Source organism: Drosophila innubila, chromosome X (assembly GCF_004354385.1).
Source record: "Drosophila innubila isolate TH190305 chromosome X, UK_Dinn_1.0, whole genome shotgun sequence".
NCBI lineage: Eukaryota > Metazoa > Arthropoda > Insecta > Diptera > Drosophilidae > Drosophila > Drosophila innubila.
Genome location: NC_047626.1, coordinates 20,853,098 through 20,878,645, shown reverse-complemented (window position 1 = coordinate 20,878,645; position 25,548 = coordinate 20,853,098). Strand labels below are relative to the sequence as shown.

Sequence of the window (25,548 nt, the reverse complement as noted above, 5' to 3'; positions counted from 1 at the left end):
TAGTTCGTCGAAATTTGTTGTCATTTGTTATTGTTATTACACAACATTTTTATTTGTATTTGAAAGTTGCATACAAGCATTACTTATTTTCTTGATTTATTTTAGGTAAATTATATATAATATATGGTATATATTATATTATTTATAAAATTGAAAACTGACTAAAATTTTGCTTTATGTCATTCTAAGCTTTCTCTAAAAATTTGGTCGTTTGCAGCCTTTTTTTAAAATATATATTTTTTTTAACTAAATTTCAGATTTATTTGTCTTATGTGACCTTCACAATCTAAACTTGGTATGCATGTTTTTAACCTCCCTTAACTTTAATTAATGGATACAAATACATGTAAATTTCTTAGTAATGAAATGCAAAACTAATCAATCATTTCCTCAATTAAATTTTAGACAAAACAATATTACATCTCAAGTACAAGTATCAAAGGAATTTCTCAACCTTTTGTTGCAATACTTTAACAATATTCAACATAATTTATATATTCATTTTAATTATTTATAATTTAAATGATGTTTTCAGAATAGTTTAAAAATGTACATAATCTATTCGGATAACTTGTAAAACAGCATAAATTATCAGGCGAATAATCGAATCCCAGGAAGTTGATTTGGCTGAAATTGCCCACTCAAAATATGATTTTTTGTTTTACGATATGAGTTGAGTTGAGTCAATTACAGTTAGCGATGCCAATTGAAGCAGTCATGAATTTGTCTTGTCTCAGAGTAAGTAAGATTGCCACATGGAAATCGGCTAACAAATTGAATCTAATCGCAATCAAGCTGTCAAAATGCAATTGGCGAATAAGTTTCACTCGCTTGGCAAATTGTACATCCATCAATAGATGGGTACAGTACACTGGTTACTCCTCTTCCTTCCTTTCTTTTCCAGTTGCCAGTTGGCATATGGAGGTTCGGCTTCACTACATCCGGTGTGGCCAAAGTTTTTCCGCACTCTCTTTGTTTCTTACTTTTTCCTACATGCTCTTTAATTTTTTTTTTTAAAGCTTTTTTTTTATGGGTAATTTAAATATTTTCTTTACGAAACGAGTCTGGTAATTAAAAGTTCATTGTCGTGGTTGTTTATAATGTTAGCTGTTGTTGTTGTTGTTGGTTTTTGTTAGTTTACCAGCAGCTGAGGCGCTTTATGTGGAAGCGATTTTGCAATATGCCAAAAAACAACAATTCCGAAACAAAAAAAAAAATAAAAAACTGAAAAGACAACAAACAGAAAATGGAAACCCGCCCAGAAAACCAGTTGATGAGGCTTCGACCTCATCACAAAACGTTTTCAGATACACACCGCAGATTTTCCCACATGAAAATTATGACAAAATGTGCAGGAGGCATCATCGAGTCATCGTCATCATCGTCATCGTCATCGTCATCGTCATCGTGATTATTAACATTGGCGGCGACTGCAAGTGGCAGGAAAATCATGTGCCAAGATCACGTACCATGTTCCATGTTCATAGTGAAAGTTGAAGCGGCTGCCCGGCCTGGCCTCTCTTGCCCTGGCCTGGCCATAACTCCCCCCTCCCCCCCTTGATCTCCTCAATACTCCTCTATGCAGACTATGGCCTGATATATGGCCTGGTCGGCGGCCAATGCCTTGGCTGATGACGACGCTAAGTTGATGACAATTTGGCGTAATTGAACTTGAAGTTGGAGTCAAGGAAGCGCTTCAGACATTGCAGCTGCAACAACTGCAACAACAGCAACAACCTGTGCAATCCAAAGATGCGCCGACATCTCAGTCACGACATTTTTGCGCCATCAATGCGACTGGGCTGGGATCCTAGGATTGCATACGGAACTATAAATAAATGCTGTGGTGGCGTCCAAAAAAAGAGTTGTTGTTATCAGCAAAGCGAAAGCATTTGAATCACCATGCCATAATGTGATTAGAGCGGCGACCATAGATAACAATCAGTTCTCTGTTATTGTTTTGCAGAAAGAACATTTCACACTAACACTATAGTATACGAAAGTGGGCCTATTGTTGCTCTTGCTCCACACACATGACTAGAAAGTTGCCCACAGTGGCACACTGGACACACAACAATAAAACAGAAAACAGAAAACAAAAAATAAATGAATATTAAGAAAGAAAGAGAAAAATATAAATACGTGATCAAAGAACGCATACACGTTAATGACAAACGAGAAAAAAGGCTGCATATGAGATTGTACATAAACTAGATCTTATCGAGATGATTGCTCAAAACATCATCAACGTGATTGTTGCCACATGCAACATAATGTGGCTACTTAAACTAGACTATTTCAGATTTCGCTCCGATTTTCTAGAAAACTCTAAATGAAATAAAATCAAATTAAATCGGCAGATTAAAAAACAATAATTTCTCGATTAATTGAGCAGTACTTTTTGGAGGTATATTTACAATTAATCCCGCTAAACTCAAAAATATTCAAATATTTCCCACAATTGATTCGGTTTAATTTCTATATGATATTTGATATTTTTCCCAAAAAAAATATACGATAACATTACTAAATTTTACATACAATTAAAGTCAATTTTTATGATAATACAAATAATTAATTTTATTAACAAGTTGACAATACATTCATGCATAATAATTTTGGTCGAATCTTCAAAGTTTAATACATATGTTGATTTTTAAAAACGAAATGTCCAATTTGTGTCACTTAAATGTATTTTTTATCTAAATTGAACTTTTTGTTTCTACATTTATTAATTTAAGCAGTGACCTCAAGTAAAATATATGAGCTGTGAATTAATTAATAAATATGAATTAATTTGCATTTGCATTAAATGCTAATTAATTATGTACTTCGAAGTATTAAACAAATGTAATAAGCTTGCATAAGTTATGTGTCATTGGATTTATTTTAGAAATGATTACAAATAATACTTGAATCACTGTGCTGCCTTTAGCGTCTAACGGCAGCTTTTAGAATCTTTCAATTTGAAATGCGAATGATACGCACAATCTGGCCCAATAAACGAGACAAAGCTGTGGACGATAAATCATATTGATTGTGCCAGTTTTTAACAGCAAGCATCTATCTATCTATCTATCTTTGTATCTATCTATCTGTCTATGTATCTATGTATCGCAATTTTCGATCAGTTCCACTTGGAGATGGAGATGGAAGCCGCAAAGCGGGTCAGATGCAGATGCGTGGGGGCCAATTGGCCAATCGGGCCACAGATGGCAAGACAGGTTAATTAACGATTTGTACTAATTAAGTTGCGACGCTCTGACAAGGGACAGTAGCAGGGAGGGAAGGAGGAGAAGAGCTAACGATGTGCCTGAATTGTTACAAATTGTGCAAAGACAGAAAAGAGATCAGAAATGATGGCAAGAGGCCAAGAGTTACAAATTAAGTTAATTATTGTTGGCAGTAGTACGTGTATAGTATATAGTAGGTATCTGAAGTAAGTGTCGTTAGTCGGCAGTTGGTTAGTATGTACACTCATACATTAGTTAGTTATTTGGTTAGCATATATGTCAAACATTTTGCAGCTCAACTCACCCATGAATTATCTCGGAATTGTGACATATTTTGCGTGGACATGGGTTGCCACTGCCTCCCAATTGCAGTATGGCAGCTCTCTTAATGTAACGCTTGGTTTATTTCAATAAATGATGGATAAGATACATATGTATGTATGCTTATAATTTATATGTATGTACTATTTAGATATGCATATGTATTGACGTGACGCGTTTTACTTTCAATTTCGATTTGCAATTTCTCGTGTTTTTTTATTTTATTTTTTATTTTTTTTTTTTGTGTTTAGCAGTTTACGATTTTCCTTTGCGCTGTTTTGTGTCGGCTTTTGGCTTTTATCTAACCATTTTGCAAGCAAAGCTGGAAGCACTCTCTCACACACACACACACAACACACACTCACAAATACACACACATACAGTTCACATTTAATCACCAATACACTGGGAAGTTGCAGCTAAGCGTAACGCATGAAAATGAGCGCCAAAATAACAGAAAACAGCGTTTGAGATACTTTTGTATCTTTTTGCAAGCAGTCAGCCGAAACTGTTGTGCACAACAACGATTATGGTATGTTTAATGTTAGGGCATGTACCCTGTAGACAACACAATGCGGACAAGTACGAGTACAACAATAATACACACACACACACAAATAAACGCGACACTTGGCCAGCAGTTGCAATTGCAATTGCAGCTACAACTTGTTCAGATTGAGATACATTTTGGGACCGCACTTGAGATACAATAACATACGAGTACAGATGAGAAGCCACAACCTTGTTGCTTCAAGCAATTCATTTACATTTGGCAGTTGCAGTTGCAGTTGCACTTGTTGTTGCCGTGTTGCAGTTACCCGTTTCCAATTGCAGTGGCAGTGGTAATAATAATAATAATAACCAAAAAAAAAAAAAAAACAATACCAAAAAACAAAAGCACACACACCGAACCGTTGGCAAATTATAATTGCAGCAACAAAAATCCATAAAATGCAAATAAAACGTAAAAAATATAACCAAAATAAACGCGATAAGCAATTAGCCGAGCGCGGATTTTGCCCTCGAACGCTGCGAACCGAACTTGTTGACTCTGCGCCGCTTACTAAACATCAACTGCCCCAGTCCGATACCCAGTGAGTATCCCCTAGCCCCTTCCCCCTCCCCCTGCCGCTCGCCACCTTCCATTCCGCTCAGCTCAGCAACAACTACGAACTTTCTAAACGCTTTTGCGCCGCTCATCGCTCATCGACGCTCTTCAGACTTGCTTTTTTTCTTTCATTTCAGCAAGTGCTCGTTCGGCAGGTGGGTCCAAAACCAAGTGAACCTCGTCTGACTGCAGCTGGTGTGAAACTCTGCTTAGCCAGCACACGAACTGAACGAAGCTTTCAAGTCGACGAGCGCAGCTCAAACGCTGATGAAAAAAAGCTCTGATTGCTTGGTCTATGTATGTACGTATTACGATTTTTGGAGATTTGAGATTTTAGTGTCAAATATTTAAAGAACTACTCAATTTCACATTCATAAAATAAAAGTTACGTACAGCATAAAATTGTATATTAAATGTTACCAAAAATAAAAATATTTTTGATTTTTCAGAGCAACATTTATTTTTGTTGTTTTTTAAATAAATACTAGGAAATAAGAATGATTTTTTGGATTTTAAGATATAAGCTGTAGAGTAACATTTGTTTTGGATAAGACTTTGAATAAGAGTTATATTTTTTAATTTTTCAACAACAGCTGCAAAATTAAACTTGGTACTGATATCAAATTAAAAGTTACAAAAAATAAGCCTTTTTGATGTTTATATTAAAGTTACATTGAATCTTCTATTTATAAAGCACAAGCTAGATAAAAAAAACGTTTACTGCAAAAAAATTGAATTCTGACTCTGAACAAAGCAATTTTGACTGCAGTGTAAATAAGATTCCAAAAAGTTTAAGACTGGAACACCCACATTAAAAATTCAAAACCATTTTTTTCATTTGAACAACAAATCATACAAAGTCCTTTATTAGCGCGTTTTGTGTGCGTGTGTTTGTTAAACAAAAATCATTAACATTTGATACATTTTGTTACGTTGGCATAGAACTGGAAGCGACAAATTTCAATAAAATTAATTAATTACTAAAACAGCCCTGAAACAGTGGGCCAGATACACATTTTGTGGCATATTTTCGATTTGTTTTCGTAAGGTTATTCCTAATAAATGTTTTTTCTAAATTATTTCAGCTGCCGAACAATATTTTCAGTACATACACATACATAATTATCATATAGAGGGAAACAGAGGGAAAGTGGGGCGAAATAGTGATTGAAAGGAATTGAGAGAGAGAAAGAGACTGAGAGTACAATGGAGTGCATTTGTGCATTTGTAAATGCATATTGCGGAATTATTTGAGTTAAAAAGAATGAATCAATTGTGCAATTTGCACAAATTGTTGTTAGACAATGCAAGTGAAAATCACCGCGATGTATACATATAAGTATATGTATATATAGTTATATATGAAACCATACACGTATACATATACTCTTAGGATTGAAACCAACTTTCTTATTTCCTTTTTTTTATTCTGCTTAATGCAGTTGTCGTTGTTAATATTATTGCTCAAAAGTGCCAAAGTGCAAGAGAACAGAACGCAAACACCTTTCGTAACTGTGCAAGAAACTGTTGTGGAAATGATTAGATATATATATATATATATATATATATTATTAAAAGTCTCATTTAAGTATATATGTATGCATATGTTATACTTGTTTAGTATATGCTTAACATTTTTCTTTGTAAAGTCGACTAACTAATTTGCAAATCAGACCCGATTCGAGGTCAGCTGCATTTGTTGGCTCCTAGGTACATTTAAGTTAGTATGTATATAAGTAGTATATGTAAGTAAATGTTTTGTTTGTTTCTTGTTAATTTTCTAAAGCTTTTTGTTGTTGCGCACAATTGTTGCTACGTTGCTTATGTTTTGTTAACATTTCCGTTTCAAATTATACATAAAATTAAAGCATTATACATACATAATAACACGTTCATTACATTTGTAAGTATATATAGCTTGTTATATATAGTATACAGTACAAGTATATAAAGTTTAAAGCTTCTTGTATGAAATGCTGCACAGCGCATTCTGTTAATCTGTATCTCATTTTTCTTTTTTTTTTTTTGTCATCCATTTGGTTTTGACCTAATTATTTATATGCAGCGCAATATAGAACATGGAAATATTTGTGGGTATAAAGACGAGTAGCAGCAAATACACGTTAAATTAAATAAATGAAACTGTTGAACACGCCCGTACAGTTTACATATACGTACTTACATGCTACATAGATTTTAGATGTATATATATTGCAATATATAATTAGTTAAAAAAAAATAACTTTAAAAGTTTATAGAACATTCAGTGATGCATTCATAATTGTTCTGTTGTTGGCACAAACGTTTCGAGCAACGCAAAATTAAATGCACATAAAAAGAGAATAATAATAATAATAATAATAGTAATAAAAAAAATTGTTTTTCTGTATATTTTAACTAAGTGCAACAAAAATCGCTTCTTGTTGCTGTTGTTGTTGTTCCTCTAACTGACGTTGTTGTTATTATTATTGTTATTGTTGTAGTAGTAGTGGTAGTCGTGGATTGACTCCTTATTTGTTGCTTGTACAGCTACAGGTATTTCAGAAATGGCCGCATTTGGCGTTGTCGCCTTCGGTGCAAAGTAAACCTCATAGTTGTAATATCAAAGTTCATCGCTGGTCACAGGATGCTCCTGCACGTATTCCTTGGGAAAATAGCCAACCTATGGAATTGTATAATTTTGTTAATTAATATATATAAACGAAATTAAACTGCCATCGCTTACCGTATCACCAATTTTGCCTCGCCACCAGCCTTTACTGTCGCCGTCCTTGCCAATCACAAGTACCTGACAATCAGTGCGCAGTTGGAGCTGATTGCTTCCGGCTTTCGGATCGTAATCGTACAGCGCTGTGGCAATCACTTCACGGAAGGGCCACTGCAACGATTGATTCAGCCTGTAGGGTGACAAAGGGGAAATTTAAAATCAAATTTTATATAGGAATGTTGACAAAGAATAGTAAGAGTATCAACTTTGACGAAAAGAATGAGAACCCAATTTATTTATAGTTAGTAAATAATATTAGGAAACCAAAATTGGGCTAAACGTTATAAAGAAATTTAAATGTAAAAAATTGCCCAATTTTTTATAGATTATTTTGTATTTCGTCCGTTGCACTTTTTTCTTGCTATTTAGTGATGAAAATTCAAACTGTCAATCGAGTTTTAAAGCGACAAAAAAAGAAGAATCGAGCTGTCGACCAATCGGCATCGAGTTATAATATCGGGTTTTTCCAAAATAAAACATTTTTTTTTAAGTTTCAAGGCCATGGACAATGACGGAAAACATTTAAGTTTTTAAATTTTTATGCAGAATCAAATTAGAGGCCAAATTAGATAAAATCCTGCATGGAAATTGATTAAGATCTGACGAAGTTATGATTGTTTGAAGATTTTGAAAAAGCATTAGGGGAAAGCATGGTAAGTTGTCGATTTTCGATGTTTTTTGACATTACTAATACTCTTGTTTTATATTATTTATTATGCTCCCTTATAATCAGGAAATAACACCGGAACCAGTACCAGAACCGTCAACCGAAACTAACCGTTTCATTATTAGTACAGGAACTGAAACCGTAACCGAAAGAAAATTCTCTGTCAAGAAACGAATACCAAAACGATTGCACCGGTGCGGTTGTGGTTAAAGAGTTGACCGACTTTCAGCTGTCATAACTTGATCAGAACTGAACCGATTTTTAAGTGGAATGACATTTTGGTCATGATTTGGACTCTAAATTCATTCTGCATTCAAATTTTGTTCATTTAGAAAATTTAAATATTTTCGACCAAGATTCGGCTTCGATGGTAAGGGTCCCCCCTTTGAAATTTTGAAAATTTTAAATTTTAAAATTCAAGTTTTCACTTTTAATCAACTCGTTATATCGTAATTAGCATAAAACAACCCTTTAAACTTGATTCTGAAAGCTTTCATTTTTTTGTAAAAAATCATGTGAAATTGAACAAAAATTTGGACTTGTAAAGTGGATAGATCCGCAGTATGACCAACTTCAAACTGTTATAACTTGATCAAAACTGAACCGATTTTCAAGCGGAATGTCATTTTGATCATTATTTGGCATTTTAATTCATTCTGCATTTAAATTTTATTAAATTCTTTTAAAAAAATATTTTTCTCTAGATTTCACTAGATATTGATTTCGATGCCAAGGGTCCCCCCTTTGAAATTTCGAAAATTCAAAATTTTAAATCTCAAGCTTTCACTTTTAATCAACTCTTTATATCGTAATTAGTATAAAACAACACTTTAAACTTGTTTCTGAGACCTTTCATTTTTTGTAAAAATCATGTGAAATTGAACAAAAATTTGGACTTGTAAAGTGGATAGATCCGTAGTATGACCAACTTCAAACTGTCATAACTTGATCAAAACTGAACCGATTTTCAAGCGGAATGTCATTTTGATCATTATTTGGCATTTTAATTCATTCTGCATTTAAATTTTATTAAATTCTTTTAAAAAAATATTTTTCTCTAGATTCCACTAGATATTGATTTCGAAGCCAAGGGTCCCCCCTTTGAAATTTCGAAAATTCAAAATTTTATATCTCAAGTTTTCACTTTTAATCAACTCCTTATATCGTAATTAGTATAAAACAACACTTTAAACTTGATTCTGAAAGCTTTCATTTTTTTGTAAAAAATCATGTGAAATTGAACAAAAATTTGGACTTGTAAAGTGGATAGATCCGCAGTATGACCAACTTCAAACTGTCATAACTTGATCAAAACTGAACCGATTTTCAAGCGGAATGTCATTTTGATCATTATTTGGCATTTTAATTCATTCTGCATTTAAATTTTATTAAATTCTTTTAAAAAAATATTTTTCTCTAGATTTCACTAGATATTGATTTCGATGCCAAGGGTCCCCCCTTTGAAATTTCGAAAATTCAAAATTTTAAATCTCAAGCTTTCACTTTTAATCAACTCTTTATATCGTAATTAGTATAAAACAACACTTTAAACTTGTTTCTGAGACCTTTCATTTTTTTGTAAAAAATCATGTGAAATTGAACAAAAATTTGGACTTGTAAAGTGGATAGATCCGCAGTATGACCAACTTCAAACTGTCATAACTTGATCAAAACTGAACCGATTTTCAAGCGGAATGTCATTTTGATCATTATTTGGCATTTTAACTCATTCTGCATTTAAATTTTATTAAATTCTTTTAAAAAAATATTTTTCTCTAGATTTCATTAGATATTGATTTCGATGCCAAGGGTCCCCCCTTTGAAATTTCGAAAATTCAAAATTTTATATCTCAAGTTTTCACTTTTAATCAACTCCTTATATCGTAATTAGTATAAAACAACACTTTAAACTTGATTCTGAGACCTTTCATTTTTTTGTAAAAAATCATGTGAAATTGAACAAAAATTTGGACTTGTAAAGTGTCTAGCTCCGAAGTCTGACCAACTTCAAACTGTCATAACTTGATCAAAACTGAACCGAATTTCAAGCGGAATGTCATTTTAATCATGATTTGGCCTCTAAATTCGTTCTGCACTCAAAGATTTTTAAATTCGTTATATAAAAATTTCATTGCTCTAGGTCTAGCTATTTGTTTTGATGTTATACTTATTATAAAACGACATCCTAACATTTTTCGTCACTCTTTCAGAAGCAGTCGAATTTAGCATGAGGTACCCAATTGTAGATTGAATTCATATGGTGATGACTTACCCAGCAAAGTTTTCGCCCAGGTCGTTGCGCTCGTAGTAGGAAACCAGCTCCACAATGGTCTTGAAATGGCGTCGTGAGGATAAGCAGTACAGCATGGACTCGCCATCGTTCTCCTGATTGATTTTCATGTGCTTGATGACATGATCATCGGTTCTGCATTGCGATTGAATAAAAAGTTATAGCTGTATGGCATATGGCATCATTATTGGTTGCGTTGCACTCACTTTAAACTGAGGGCATACATGGTCTCGTGTGGCGAGGAGGCACCCTGTGGACGCACACGCAGCAGGTATGTGCCAATGCGACGATTCTCCAATCGATTGGCGGCCGTTTCCCGATCCATGTTGCCCACAAACCAATTGAACTCGGACAACTGGCGATCGCATACAGGCGGTGGTATGCTAACCGGATTCTGTTTGCAGCGACCTGTGGATGAGATGCAACCCCTGTGCACACTAATTTGGCATACCTTGCAGCGATATCCTTGATGTATGCGCCCCTTCAGAAATTTGGAACAATGCCGACACGTGGTGGGCGCATCGAAGGTATAAATTTCCATTTTGTGATCCGTATTACGACAACCCGGTGGATCCAAGTTTTCCCTGCAAAAAAAAAATGATTGTGTTAATATTGTAATGGGATTTTAGAGTTAATCCTCAGTTCACTCACATGGCCTCGGTGAGCGCTTTGCGCCATTTGTCACGCTCCGGCTCCGACTTTAGATAGAGGGTGAATGCAGTTTTGGCGGATTTGCGAGCCAACAGCAGCTGATACTTAAAGCGCGTATCCCGACCAAGTGTACGTCTCGAGTGACTTTGCTCCACGCGATAATCGGCGAGATTGTGCGAGTCACGATATGTGTACTGCATGTCGCCAGTTTTAATGTGCAACGATTTGACAAGTATTAGAATTTTATCAAAGACAAATGCATAACGCATTTTGGTCTTCTGATCCTCGTGCGCCTTAATGTGCAGATCACCGTCCAGCAGCAGGCGTCCGTATTGCAGCAGATCATTGCCGTTTTGCGGCAAATTCAAATCGAATATACTGTCCTTGACCTTTTGTATAATGACCAGATGATCTGAATCGCGCTTAACCTCATTAATATACTGTGACACATCGATCATGGCATCCTTGGCACGCTCGAGCGACCGGTAATCCTCGTGCAGGGGTGACGTCTCCTTCACCAGCTTGTCCAGCAGCAGATGATACTTGAGAATGCGCTGCATTGGCACTGAGAGTATATCCCTCAGCTGCAGCTTACCCACATTGTATTCACGCTCACATTTCTGCACCAGCTGATCAATTATCTGATTTTTTTTGCAAACGTCGGCCAGATAATCTATGGCATTCAACAGACAGGAGCAGTACTCGCCGTAGATGAGAAAGGGTTCCCGAAACTCGAGAAATACCTGTCCCATCTTTTGCTTTGTCATGGGCGCCAGCGATTCGCGTAGCTTCTCAAGAAATTTGGTGTGTATGTCAGCCAACTCCTAAGAATGAAAATAAATATATGGTTTTATATATGTAGATAGTTATAGTTATATTTCGATAGTCTGAGCTTACCCGTATTCGTGGAAAGATGATCCGCAGTTCGTCCTGATTAAGATGCCGTTCCAGCGGAAGCATGAACTTGGCCTTAAGTGCATTGAGTACATCCAGATAGTTGGATTCCGTATCGATGAGTTCGCGTATGACATAATCTCGCTGCTCAAAGCTGGTCGTCGATGTTGTCTACAGGAACAGGAAGAGATGTGCAGCAGTTAGTCAATCTGAGCTCATAGCATAGGCAGCAGCATCGTTACAGAATCATGCAACTAAGCATAGCTAAACATTGTTTTTTTTTTTTTTTTTTTTGCAGGCTTTAAATGAGGTACATAGTTCAACCAATTTACTACCTGGCCTCTACTCGTTCTGTGCAGGGCGCACAAATCTTGATAGACCTCCTCTTCTTTTGTGTTCGTGTGATCATAAACGGTTCCATTGCATGCAATATTGTCGGTGGTACTAAATGAAAATACAAAAGAAAACGAAAAATAAATCATAACAAAAATGCATGATGAATCAACGTAAAACTGTATAATGTAAACGTAAATAAAATTTAAATTGAATTAAAAGAGCGCGCGCGCTAGCAGTTACTCTTATCGATTATACTCTTATCGAAATGCACTAAAATGTATAACGATACATCATTAGTGGTTTAACATAGCCCATAACATGAAAATGTTAACGTAACAGACATCGAATAGAACCAGGGCAGGCAACAGCAACAGCGATAAATTTAAATTTAAGTATTGCAAATTTCAAAATGCAATAACTTTGCAATAAATTAATAATTTTAAGAAAATTTGTAATTCGAAATCACATAAAATAAAGGCTAACATTTTAATTAAACTTTGAGGCTTTTCATCCCAAGGGGTGAGAAGTTACAAAGTTAATTCTGAAAAAATAATAAAAAAAAAAATGCAGAAAATTCCAACAAAACTTCTGCTTCAAAATTAAGAAATTGTCAAAAAAAAGAGGTTGAACATTTTTAAGTTACCAATTTAGACATTTGACCCAAAATGGTACATATAGCCAGGGCGGTGAATTTAACAGGGTGGCAGCCCTTAGTTCGGTGGCAGCATTTGGGCTAGGTGGCAACGTTGGCTGTATTAAGTTTAGCATCCAATATTCACATTTTTTTGTTCGTTAATTTTACTGTGCACGTGCGCTGAAAGCATTTTCAACAGCAAACTGCGCAATGGAGCATCACACCTATGCCAAAAGTGGCTCCAAGAAGTGTAAGTAATACGCATTTGCATGCAAACACAACACAACACATGTAGCATGCTAAAGATGACATTTGAAATTTCAGGGTCAGCGGAAGAGAAGCGTCTGCTTGTCACAAAGCGCATTGAAGCCGAAGATTTGTTCTCCAAGTATTCATCGAAACAAGCGGAGCCATGGAAGTAAGTGCATTATTAGTAATTATTGATAGTATGCAGTTGTTATTATACTTGCTGCATTGCAGAAAGTTCAAGAACATGGCCAAAATAGGTGACTACAGTGAACGCGCGCTGCGCAAACAGTGGCTCAACATGGTGCAACGCTATCGCATACAGAAGTCAACGCTGCAGGTGACGCCGCTGAATAAACAGTGCATCGATGTGCTCAACGAGGAGTGGGAGTACTTCGGTGAGATTCATGCTTACATGACCCAAAGAACCACCGACCTGCACTCGTATGCGCTCAAGGAACCCAACCAGGATCAGTCCCACAACAATAACAATAATAATAATAATAGTCTGGCCATGCGTGGCGTTGTCAATGATCACAACTTTTGTGACCGTTCGGCTGGCATCAAAGCCGAAATCCGAACCCATCAATTGACTATGGATAAGAAGATGTTATCTGGCGAGAAGCAACCAGCGAGCAGCGATTCATTCAGCGACAAGTTAGTTGACTCACTGGCCAAGCTAGATGAGCAACAGTACAAATTGGAGGAATCTTCCTCTTCCTCCAGTGGCAAGGAGATCAAGAACGAGCCCATCAAGCACGAGTTTCTGTCTGATATGGATTTAAATGAGTGTACCGCATATACATTCACCGACTCGGATTCACAAGAAAGCTCGGAGCCGTCGGATCCCGTGGCCGTCGAGGAATCTGAATTATCATCGGATTCAATCGTTTGTTCTCCACCTCTGCCGGAGATATCTGAGGCCAAGACAATCGTTCAGTTACCTGCATGCTCGGAGACAGCGTCAGAGACACCGAAGCCACAAACGCCGAAACGCAAACGCAAAGTGATGAGCGAGAGGGAAAAGTATTATAGACATCGCCGTCGATACGATCATCGCATGGAGGTGCGTCTGGGAGGACTCTGCATTGTGGCTGGACAATTGCTGGAGCACTTGGTGCCCGACCTAAATGTCGCCCCCTTGCTAATGAATGTCTACAACAACGTGGACTTCAATTGCAACAGCAGCTGCGACGAAGAAGATACCGAAGATGATGATGGCCAGTAATGAGTTGGGGCAACGGGAGTTCCCATGGATGCTTCAGATGCTAAACATCATGTTCATGTTACTAAAAGATTCAAATTGTTCTATTCAAACATACAAACACACACAACACTTAAAACACTTCCCTGGCTGTACATTTCCTAAGGCAACACGAGAGACACGTTCACGTTGAGTAAACTTGTACTGTATTTAAAGAAAAGACTTGAAAAGCACAAAACGCTAAGCTCTAAATGGTTCAAAGAACGATCGTTCAGAATTATTGTAGATACTCGCTTATTGTTAACAGAATGCAAACTAAACACTATCAAATATTGGCAACAGATTGTAAAGAGAAATGAACAAAACAGCTGAGAATTTGTGACCATAGTCCCTACGATAATTATAGATTGTATACTAAAGATATATTCGACAAATAAAGGACTGTTACTAACGTATATATACGTAAAACTAATTCAAAAAGCATTTGGATATTGAAATCTTAATAGGGCTTTATAAATATACATAAGTCTTAAGCGAGAGTTTAAAATGAATCATAAGCAGTTTGACGACACCTATATTATACAATATTTGTAAATTATCTGAAAAAACCAGTAAGATGGTGGTTCGAGATTAGTAAAAGAAAAGAACGAGAAGATTAAATAAAATGAAATACTTGTAGTAATGAATTTGTATAAAAGATAGAAAATAGGAGAAGAAATTTAACGGAAAAAAGGAAATAATGTAAAAATCCTTATAGCAGGAGACAAAGGGAATCTATAGAAAAAAGATAAACGTTAAGGAAAGATAAAGATTTGTCGAATTCTTAAGGAACGGAAACTGATAGCAAAATAGAACGGTCAAAAAAAGGAATCCAAATGAGAATTCTTTAAGAAAGTTGAATCATAGATTATAAAACGATTTAAGAAGGAGTAACTCTGGCGAATTCTCTAAGAAAGAGACAACGAAAACACATAGAATCTTCCCTTACAAATTTAAATAGAAATCAACTTTTAACTTTTCAACATTACTCCAAAATAAGTTAAATACCATCAGAAGTCGGCAAGAGGCAAGACTCATACAATTCCAAACACATACATATTCATGTGCAACAATACGATGTGTTCGTATTGTTTACATACGAAACGAATGATCGGTTCAGAGATACCCATTCGGTTACCTCTTATCTCAAGGGCCGGTAAGCAAAAAAAAAAAAAAATAAAATAAAAAAGCCCCAAAAATTTGGATCGATATCAACATTGTGTGCTTCCTATCTGGTCGCATCGCCTGTTATGACTCAGAATTTCGTGTTTGCCATACAGCATAAGCTCTATAATAAGCCCAAAACAATTTCGAATATACAAAAAAAAAAAAACGAAAAATCGTTGGCATTTCCGGTTTGGTTTGTTTGCCATTTTTGTATAAAGAAATTGCATATTTATGGTATATGGGGGGAGTTTTTAGTTACAACCATATATGCCAGAGGTCTCTTTACAACGTGGAGGTCTTACGATTATAACTGGGATAGTGAAAGAACGAGATAACGAAACTGAAAGCAAAATCAAATACAAAATAATGCAGGCATAATCCGACATGGACAAGCAAGTCTATAGTGCAGGTGTATTTAGATATTGTATGTTAGCATAGGTTTTTTTAATGTAGGGTCTATGGAGTGTGACGTAATGCTTAGTGTCTGGGAAGGATAAGAGAGGTAGTTTATGGACTATAAATTATCATGATGGATATAAAACATGTGGTGTGGAATATAGGTTCTGTAATAATGGATGTAGAGCAGGGATGGGCACTTAGTGGATCGAGGTTTACCAATAGTAAATAAAAGCGACTTTTGATATTAAAAATTGATTAATTAACCCGTAGAATTTTTTGAATTTCTTATTTTGCTCAGTGTACTGTCGTAATTTTATTATTACTCATAACCCAGAAGTATTGTTTGTTATAGAGGCTATTGTAGAGTTTTAGTTGCAGAATTTGGTTGCCCACCCCTGGTATAGAGAATGGTGTGTTATGTGTTAAGTATATAGGTTGATGAGTGCAGAGAATAGGCTACATCAAGGTGTATAAATACCAAGGCTGCAAACCGGTTCGGAACCAAGCCTTGTAGAACCGGTTCGGCTCGGGTTTTTAAGCAGCCCGAACCGGATCATGAACCGAACTCTTGAAATTATTTACTTTGCGAACCCGAACCTTAACCGAACCGCTTACTAAAATAAAAGGTTCGGTTCAAAAAAAAAAAAATAATTACATAAATTTTATGGTTTTCTAAAATTACGCAATTATTTGAGTCTTCGGTTCAAAATAAGTCATATTTAAATCTTCAAATTAACTTAAATTATCATCATAATTTGATTTATTTTTAAAAAATTTAATTAGTTCAAAATGTAGAGAAAAATGTATAACAATAAAAATATTTTTTTGTATTAAAGTGAAGCAAGGTTCGAACCCAAACCTTGGGTTCAGGGGGTATGCAAACCAATTCGCGAACCGAACCTTTAACAAAATTTTAGAGGTTTGCAGCCTTGATAAATACACCTTGGACTATAAAGTGTAGGATGTTGGGTGTAAGGAATAGTTTAGTGTAGGGTGTTAATTGTAGCTTGTAGAATTGATTGGGTGCAGAGTATAGAGTCTAAAGGTGAAGGCTGATCAGTACAGATTGTTTAGTTGTAGGATGTAGATTATAGGATGCATAATGTAGTGTGTTAAGTGTAGATTTAATGGTTTTAAAGCGTAGGGTATATAGTGTAAAGTGTTAAATGATTATAGAGTGTAGGGTACATAATGTATGGGTGTTGATTAGTACTGCTAGTGATAGTTGTGTATATTGGCAGCTGTAAAGCAGATAGCCAGTTTACATACATACATACATACGAGTAGTAACATACAAGCGGTTGTTTTTTTTTTTTTTTTTTTTTTTTTTTTGGTTTTCTTTCTTTTGTGGGGTGTTGGTGGTTGTGGGTTGTGATGGTGTAACACATGGTTATACGAGTACGAGTACGAGTACAGTATTTAGAACGATTATTTGGAGAGTATGAAGGCAGCACACCTCTGGTTTGACCTTTGACTGGAACGTAACGTAGCACAAATCCTCATAAACCTTTTCATCATCCTCGCTGTAGATGTCATTGATGTACGCGTATTCGTGTTCCGTTGACATCTGGATCGAGGATCTATAGTTGTAGACAGCAGCGGCAGCTCGCTGCAATTTCTGGCTTTCGCTCACAAACAGCGACGATGATGAGGAGCTGGTGGATGCATGATGTTGTCGCTTATCACACCCAGAAAATGATGCAAATGTCATGGATGCTGTTGATGCTGCTGCCTCAGCGGCGGCAGCTGCCGAAGTGCTCGCCTTGGGTGGCGCCTCCATTTGTGGTGTTGGTGTCGGTGTCGGTGTCACACAGTCCATTTGGCTGGTGTTGTGGGCCACGTCGAGGGTCAGGTCAAAGGAGAGAGCACGCAATTGTCCCTGGACGGATTGGTTGACGTCAACGATGACGGAGTCATTGTCGATCGCTGTATCACACATGTTGGACAGTGAGTCCTCGATATAATCGTCAATGTCCTCGGTGCCATTCTCAATCGTTATATCGCTGTTCTCATCCTCTACGGACAGTGAGCCGCTGTGCGAGGTGCGCTCGTAATATTCCGACGATGATGATCCGGTGGCATCGATGCTTCCAGTTTTCTTCATGTCATTGCTGGTGGTTTTTGTGGGTGGGTTTTGGTGCGGGCGCATTTGCAGCCGTGGCAGGGTGCGGGAGGGCATTGCAGCGCACACACACACACACACACACATACACACACACACACGCAAACATAAACAACACACACAGTGAGCGGGGCCGACAGCCAAGGGAGTTAGATGAGAATACAGTAAGAATTTTGGACAGCAAAAAGACAGAGAGATAGAGAGAAAGAGAGTGAAATATAGAAGACAAATGGAAAATGAAATAAAGAGGGGAAGAAAGAAAGAGAAAGTAAGGGAGAGAGAGAGAGAGAGAGAGAGCGTTAGATAAAGCTTGGGCATGGATATTTGTTGGTTGTTGTTACTGTTGTTGTAGTTATTGTTACTGTTATTGTTTGTTGATAAGCAGTCAGACAAGGGCTTAAGCGGGTCTCGGAGCGAATCGGGACATTGTCAGCTACGTGAACGCATAATGAGACGACTCTTTTCTTCAACAGGAAATGCAAAAGCGACGCACATTTCAACATCAACATTTCAACATTTTCAATTGCAGCTGCAATCGACCAACACTTTTCGATTTGACGGGCAACCAACAGCAGAGGGTGGTGGGGGGGGTAAGGGATTTTCTTTTCTTTTTTTTTTGTAGGAAAAGTGATGGTGTAGTAGTAGGTGGGGGGTAGGGGCGGAGGGGCGGAGGGGGGTGTTCGCAGAGTACGCACTAAAGATAACATATGGCGTTCATTGCTCGTTTTTGTCTGATTGATTCAATATAGAACTTACGTGGAATGCAAATCCTTGTAAATGGCCTCATCCGAATGGGAACGTTCACTTGGCGACAGCTGCAGATTGAAGCCCCTACAAAAAACAAAACAATGTGTAAAAATTGAAATAACAAATTGTTCAGCAATTGGTCGTCAATTCTGAGTAGAAATGAAGATGGGCGCGTGATAAAAAAAAAAGAATTTACACGAGTTGAGAGCTTATATACATACATATTATAGCAGATTTATATATATATAGATATACTTTTAAATTTTCAATTTGCGTGTGTTTTTTCTTATCACTTCAGTTTTAATGTTAATTCAAAGATATTTTTATAATTTTATTTTTATCAACTGTTCGTAGTTGACATCACAATAAAATAAATAAATAAATATCCGACACCTTTTAATATATACCTATAATATATATATTTTATTCTAAAGTCCCTTACTCAACAGCTGAACAAATTTTATTATAATAACAAAGACTAAACTAAGCTAATTGTATTATAATAAAATCAATAGATTTTATTTAAAATTTTCTTCAGTTAGTTGACTGAGAAAATTAAATAAAAATGGAAAAAAGCAATTAAATATAAACAAAGTGAAGATATGATTTAGAGTAAAGTACTAGTTGCAAAGTAACCATTTAATTAAGCTACATATTAAAAAAGAAATGCTAATGCTAATTTTAATATGTTCTGTGTAGGCTGACAGCTATTACAAAGCCTTGCCAAAATAAAGGATAACTACAATTACTACTAGTTTCCACAGGAGTCTCTTAAAGATCTCATTCTCTTTTGGCAAATACAAAAAGGTGTTGATACATTCAGGGGTGCCACAGAATCACCAAAAATGTTTGGATTTTAGGGAGAATTTCGGTTGGTTTCGCTTCATGTGGCACTCCTGATTGTTTGATTCTGCTCTTCTTATCTAAAATATCTTATCAGCATCGTTCATTTCACATGCTACACTGTCTACATTGGATATATGTGAACTTACAGCAGCTCTGGATGCATCTGCTGCACCTTGCGGCACTGCGACAGCTTGGAGAGAGTGATGAGCACGCGATGAAAGTTGGTCAAGTCATAGAGCATCGTTGGCTCAAAGAGATCCCCGTCGCGTATGTTGAAATGATTGTGACAGACGTCCAGAAACAATTTGATGTTCTTGCAGCACAGAAACTAAACGCAATTGGTTGGATTAGATGCATTGTGAATCATATGTATTGCATATGTTTACCTGTGCCATTTGTGGCTTGCGATTGAATTCGCGTGCATCCATGCTGCTTGGATCCAGATGGATGACCAGGTTGCAGAGCAGCACACCATCGCGCAGTGTCATGGCCAGTATGCGTATCTCGGCATCCGGCAGCGCAGCCTTGTGATCCGTGGGTATCACCTTGCAACGTACCAACCAGGCAACGCATTCGCGCCACAAATCAGCATTTACTGCTGCCGCTGCTGCAGCTGCGGAGGCAGAGACAGAGACAGCGGCAGCGGCTGAGGCAGAGGACGTGGAGGAGGTCATCGCTGCAGCGGCAGCAACGTTGCCAAAACTATTGGAGGCCATTTGTTACTTTGATTTTGTTGCGTTGTGTTGTGTTTGATTTCAAGCTGGATCTTGGGCGTGTGTGCGTGCGTGCAGCTTCTGCTGTTGCTCTGCTGCGGCTGCTGCTGCTACTGTGACGGGGCGTCGTTTGGGGCGTGCGGCGCGCGCATAAATTTTTCTTTTCTTTTTTTTGTTGCGTTTAATGAAAACAATTGAAATTCATCAGTTGGCCGTTGCGCGTTGCCGTCAACAGATACACAGAAACAACAACAACAAATAGCAATAGCAATAGCAACAACAAACGGCACAGAGACAGAGCACAACGGAAACTCGCGCTTGTGTAAAACAACAATTATTTTGGATAGAATGCGAGCGGTCGGACGCCTGTTTGATTTCTTCACTATATTCAATTGATATTTGATATACAACACTTAATAGATTGCACGGAGGCGCTTACAAACACACACACGCACACACCCACACATACACATGCACGCACATACAGCTGAAGAGGATGCGCTTTCGGTATTTAACATCGATTGCCTTGCACAATTATCGAGCTATCGATATATTTGCAAGCTACTCGAACTGATGGGCTAACAATTTTCCCAAATCAACTAACGAATCGAAATATATGTTCGAAGCTAATAATTTAGTACCGGCGTTAAACACAATTGTTGATATCTAACCATTTAACAATCCACTGGTGGCCAATGTTATCTAATACATTCGCTGTTATGCTCATATTGGTAATGTTAAACTCAATATGGTCTGTAAAGAGCATAAAATATCGATACGTTTATCCAAACAGGTTGCACTGTTGTGAGTGCATGGTTGCATTTGTGTTCTTCGCGCTTTGAATTAATATCGTATATTGAATTTGAACCAGAGAAATCAAATAAAACAAATATCGGTTCCGGTGTCAGACGTCAAATATTTTGAAAGTATTAAAATGTATGTTGTTGTTGTTTGAAATAGAAACTTGAGATTAAAAATTTAGAATTACAGAAAGAGTATAAATTTTTTTTGTTAGATACATGTTACTTACAGCATTTTCAGTGCCTTAGTAAGTTTTTTAACAGGACAGGTATATGACAGATTATTTTATCGTGGCAGTGTCAGATTCAAACTGTATTAGTTCTAGTTATGTGACAGGTCGGCGACCTTAACTAGGGAGCCACGAATAAAAATGGGCCTCCCCATGTTGTCAAACCATGAATAAAATGACATTCCGTTTGGAAATCAGTCAACTTTTGACAAAGTTATACAAATTTAAAGTTCAATTTGGCATGACTTTTTTTCTTACAAAACAATTAAACATCTCAAATTTAAAGAGCTGTTTTACACAAATTACGATTAAAGGAGTTTTATTAAAAGTGAAAACATGATTATATAATATATTTAAAATTAGTAAGAAGTTATCAAGGTAATGATATTCATAAGTATATTATTCAAATAAGTAACATAACAGCTCAGCTCAAACAAATCAATGTTCTATTTAATAAATGTATGTTTATTTAAAGTGATTTTTATATCTTTAGATTTCAGGAAGAACTTTAACAATTTGAGCCAATTTAGTTGAGAAGTTGAGAAGTTTGAATTGAAATTCATAATTAAAAAGTAAAGATAAATTCAAATGTATACATTTAGCAAATATCAGTCGCAGCAGCTGGAAGTTCGCAGTTTTCGAGTTCCGCGGAAACAGAAGCTGTCTTGGCAACAATTTCTGGCAGCTCTTGCTGTGTTCTGGCCGGCACAGCTGTGTTTTATAGTTGTCTGCAGTGCTCGTAAACAAAACATGAGCAGCGACAACCCAAAAATAAAAAAGCTAAAAAGAATAACAAAAAAATGCTAAAGCTTCGATAAACAAAAGCTAATCCGAAACGAGGTGGCAGCGATTGCTCGCGTGCACCTTACAGAAGCAATAATATGTGGCAATGCTGCGTGGGTTTCTTTAGGTTCTCTTCCCTTTTCAATTTACAAATGCCAGTAAAACAGATGAGAGGGGCAAAACCATAAATTATGAGCTTGAGATAAAACAAAAAGCGCAAATTGAACTGGGCGTAAATTAAAAAGAAAGCTGAAAGAAAAATAAAGCGAGTAACGACCGCAGACAATGGCATCACCTGACACGGATCTGGACAACTCGCAGACTTTGTACTCGGACAAACTTGACCAGGAGGCACAAACAAGTTGTAAGCCTGTCGAGAATGTCAGCCCTCAAGCTGACCGCCTGGGCTGCGTGCTGAAATCAAAGATAACGACTCATCAACGGCGTCATAAAAACGTGACATCAATTTTATTGCTGCGGGACGTCAGCCACAAGGCATAGGCTAAGACAACGGCAGTGGTAACAACAAACAAAAAATATGGCTAAAGCGACGACGTCATCGTTCGCGCGTCGCGACTCAAAAGGTCACGCTAAAGGCAAAGCCAAAACTAAAGGCAATGGCGTTGAAGTCGACGTCGACGTCCACGACGCTTCGTCAGAGCGACAGACAGACAGAAAAGTATTGTGGCATAAACTGCGGGGCAAAAACTAACACAACGCCAGAAGAGCTTACCAGCAGCAGCAGCACACTCCTGTTCATTTAAATAGGAACAGCAGAAAATTTGCATTAGCAAATCATAAATCAAGATGCGCAAGGTTCCTGTATTAATTCAAAATATTCAAAAATTCCACATTTTGCAAGTACGAAATGAAAATTAATGATTGATATATAAATCCAACACGAAACAAATTTCAAAAAATATTATCAATGAGTAGTTGAATTTGAATTATGGCGAAAGAATGTTTAAAATAAAATATATAATAACTATTCATAGGTATATTGAAATAATGTTAGTGACTAGTGCATAAATAAATAAATACATAAGATAACACAACGCTTGTTTTTTTTCCATCAAATATAAATAAAGTAAAATACCTTAATGTACTCTTTACGGAAAAAACAAACTACCAAACTACTTACAATATTATGATTAATTTCGAGTTATACCTACGCTACAACTCGAAAAATAATCTTCATTTTATAATTTTTTTATTTTTTGCTTAAGGATAATGATAATTTTAAAGTGCTTAAATATAGCTCAACATTTTTGAAAGTGATCTACTTCTAATTGCCGACCCAGCACTGTATACATTTTGTAGTTTCAGTTTTGAGCACAAAGCAAAATTGCATAAACTTTTTGATCCCTTCCAAACATGCACATGAAAGCTTTAAGTTATTCGATTTATGGTTTCAGTAGATCCTTACAGAGGGATATTAGTTATATTCTATAATCTTGTAACGAAATATGTCATACTGTGAAAGATATTTCTTAGTCATGAATGTAGTCGTATACATACATATGTACATATTAAGCATATTTATGTATACTCGCTATTCTTTAGCATGTATTAGTAAGTCATCTAATAAGCACTTTCAGGGTACTATTGAATTTTTTTAATAATCAAAATAGTAAGGCCTGCTAGAGTAATTGGCGTAAGAACAACGATATTTACAATTGCTCTTTAATCAATTTTAATTGTCTCCAAGTAAGTATGTTGAGATCCCAAAGAATAAAATTAATTCTTTTTTTAACAATGATAATGTTGATGATTTATATATGAAGAATATGGTCACTCCAATGCAGTTTTCCTACTGGAGTTACCCATCACTATACTCATAAAGAATCAAAATTAAATGAAATTGATAAAAAGTAATATATGGTCACTTTTATGCAAGCACGGTTGGCTTAGAGTTATTCGTATGACGTCATCTATAGTATCTATGTCTGGTCACTCTAATTCAAGTTTGCCTCCGTACTTATCCATGTGATGAGCAAAGTATTTTCACAATAAAATTCTTATTGATGTTTGTTTTTGTTGTTACGATTGCTGTTGCTGCGGCGGCTGCGGCTGCTGTTCATGCTACAATTTGCTGCGCAGCCAAAGTGGCGCCACCATTACGCACAAAGAAAAGGCAAATAGATGAGCGCAGGCGACAAAAGCGTTGCAAACGGAAACTGTGCAAAAATACGTCCTTTTAAAGCAGTTTTATGTTACTTGCAATTGCCAAAATCTATTCTAGAGGTAAACTTTAAATTATTTAGTTGTAATTAGATTTTTATCAGCCCTGTTCTGCTTGTCACTTATATTTTACAAATTTCAATCCGATAATTTGACCCGAATTTCCCTGAAATTGTCCACGAATTTCCCATCATATTTCCCATCTCCGATTTATTGCTAGGGATAAAATTTGCATTGGTTGCAATTTAAAAACCAATCCATTCAGTATAAGAACATTTAAAAAAAATAATTTTGAAGCATTAGCACTGATTTTTAAGCTTTGTATGGCAAACAATAATGTTGCCTAATTTTAGGGTAGAGAAATTTTTTTTACAGAGTTGTCAGCTCCGATACAATGTTTGATTACAAAACTAACATGTTTTCTTTCCATTTAATTAAACCCAATTTTGTCAAATTTTGCCTTTTAGAATTGTTTCATTTTGTATTACGCCATTCTGAAAACAAACAAATTGTTGTTCAAAATATGTACCAAAAAATGAACTCGTTTCTACGCATACAAGGCAGCCCTACTAAATTACCCATTTATTTTCACCAATACTTTCGGAAATTAGAGCAGGTTGAGCAAATCCGACAAATTTTTTAGGTTAAAATCGAGGTGTGAAGACTTAAAATTTATTTAAAAATCAAATAAATATTTTATAATTTATCTGATGATGCAAAATTGCTTCTAATATATTCAAGTATTTAATAAATATTTTGTTGTCAAAATCATCAGTTTATCTCTAACGAGTTTGAGCTCACTAGCTGAAAGTCAAGTGAATTTAATCCGTAAGATCTGGCCGAAAGTGAAAACCCGAACAGGTAAAGGAAATTCATTTCCGCAAAATCTAGACGAAAGTAAAAACAGGATCAGGCCGGTATATGTTTTCTTTTTTACTAAATTACCCACTTATTTTCACAAATACTTTCGAAAATTAAAGCAGGTTGAGCAAATTTGACAAATGTTTTAGGTTAGAATCGAGGTATGATTACTAAAAAATAATTTATAACGCAAAAAATAATGTAGAATTTATTTAATGATGAAAAATTGCATCTAAACCATTAAAGTATTTTAAAAATATTTTGGTTTCACTTTAATTTTATTCTGAACATGCGAAATTCATCCATTTG

General features: G+C 36.1%; 3 protein-coding genes across 7 annotated transcripts in view; 1 reads left to right on the top strand and 2 right to left on the bottom strand.

The window, feature by feature from the left end:
- Positions 1-4,612, bottom strand: part of LOC117781723 (nostrin) — a 31,890-nt gene extending 27,278 nt beyond the window's left edge. The window contains exons 1-2 of one of the 3 annotated variants that reach the window (XM_034618561.1): positions 4,527-4,612; positions 3,538-3,676 (exon numbers count right to left, since the gene is read on the bottom strand). In XM_034618561.1, the coding sequence (XP_034474452.1) occupies positions 3,538-3,579 (42 nt within the window). In that variant the 5' untranslated portion in view covers positions 3,580-3,676; positions 4,527-4,612. Of the gene's footprint in view, positions 1-3,537; positions 4,341-4,526 lie in introns of those variants that run through there. The other 2 variants (XM_034618554.1, XM_034618566.1) reach the window with 2 other exon arrangements.
- An 878-nt stretch (positions 4,613-5,490) lies between these two features.
- Positions 5,491-20,885, bottom strand: LOC117779921 (protein vav). 2 transcript variants are annotated; one of them, XM_034616278.1, is made up of 12 exons: positions 20,490-20,885; positions 20,058-20,455; positions 19,818-19,999; positions 18,835-18,909; positions 17,411-18,067; positions 12,267-12,375; positions 11,935-12,102; positions 11,038-11,861; positions 10,593-10,970; positions 10,369-10,521; positions 7,388-7,559; positions 5,491-7,324 (listed from the first exon to the last, which is right to left on the bottom strand). In XM_034616278.1, exons 2-12 carry the CDS (start codon positions 20,385-20,387, stop codon positions 7,265-7,267), a joined length of 3,108 nt encoding a protein of 1,035 aa, XP_034472169.1. In that variant the 5' UTR covers positions 20,388-20,455; positions 20,490-20,885; the 3' UTR covers positions 5,491-7,264. The 2 variants fall into 2 exon arrangements, with proteins under 2 accessions (XP_034472169.1, XP_034472160.1); XM_034616269.1 differs by lacking the exon at positions 17,411-18,067.
- On the top strand, positions 12,967-14,823 carry LOC117779934. Of its 2 annotated transcripts, XM_034616298.1 has the most exons (4): positions 12,967-13,151; positions 13,226-13,319; positions 13,382-13,750; positions 13,781-14,823. In XM_034616298.1, the coding sequence occupies exons 1-4, from the start codon at positions 13,112-13,114 to the stop codon at positions 14,373-14,375; spliced, it is 1,098 nt and encodes a 365-aa protein (XP_034472189.1). In that variant the 5' UTR covers positions 12,967-13,111; the 3' UTR covers positions 14,376-14,823. The 2 variants fall into 2 exon arrangements, with proteins under 2 accessions (XP_034472189.1, XP_034472182.1); XM_034616291.1 differs by having other exon boundaries at positions 13,382-14,823.
- Positions 20,886-25,548: the final 4,663 nt, after the last annotated feature.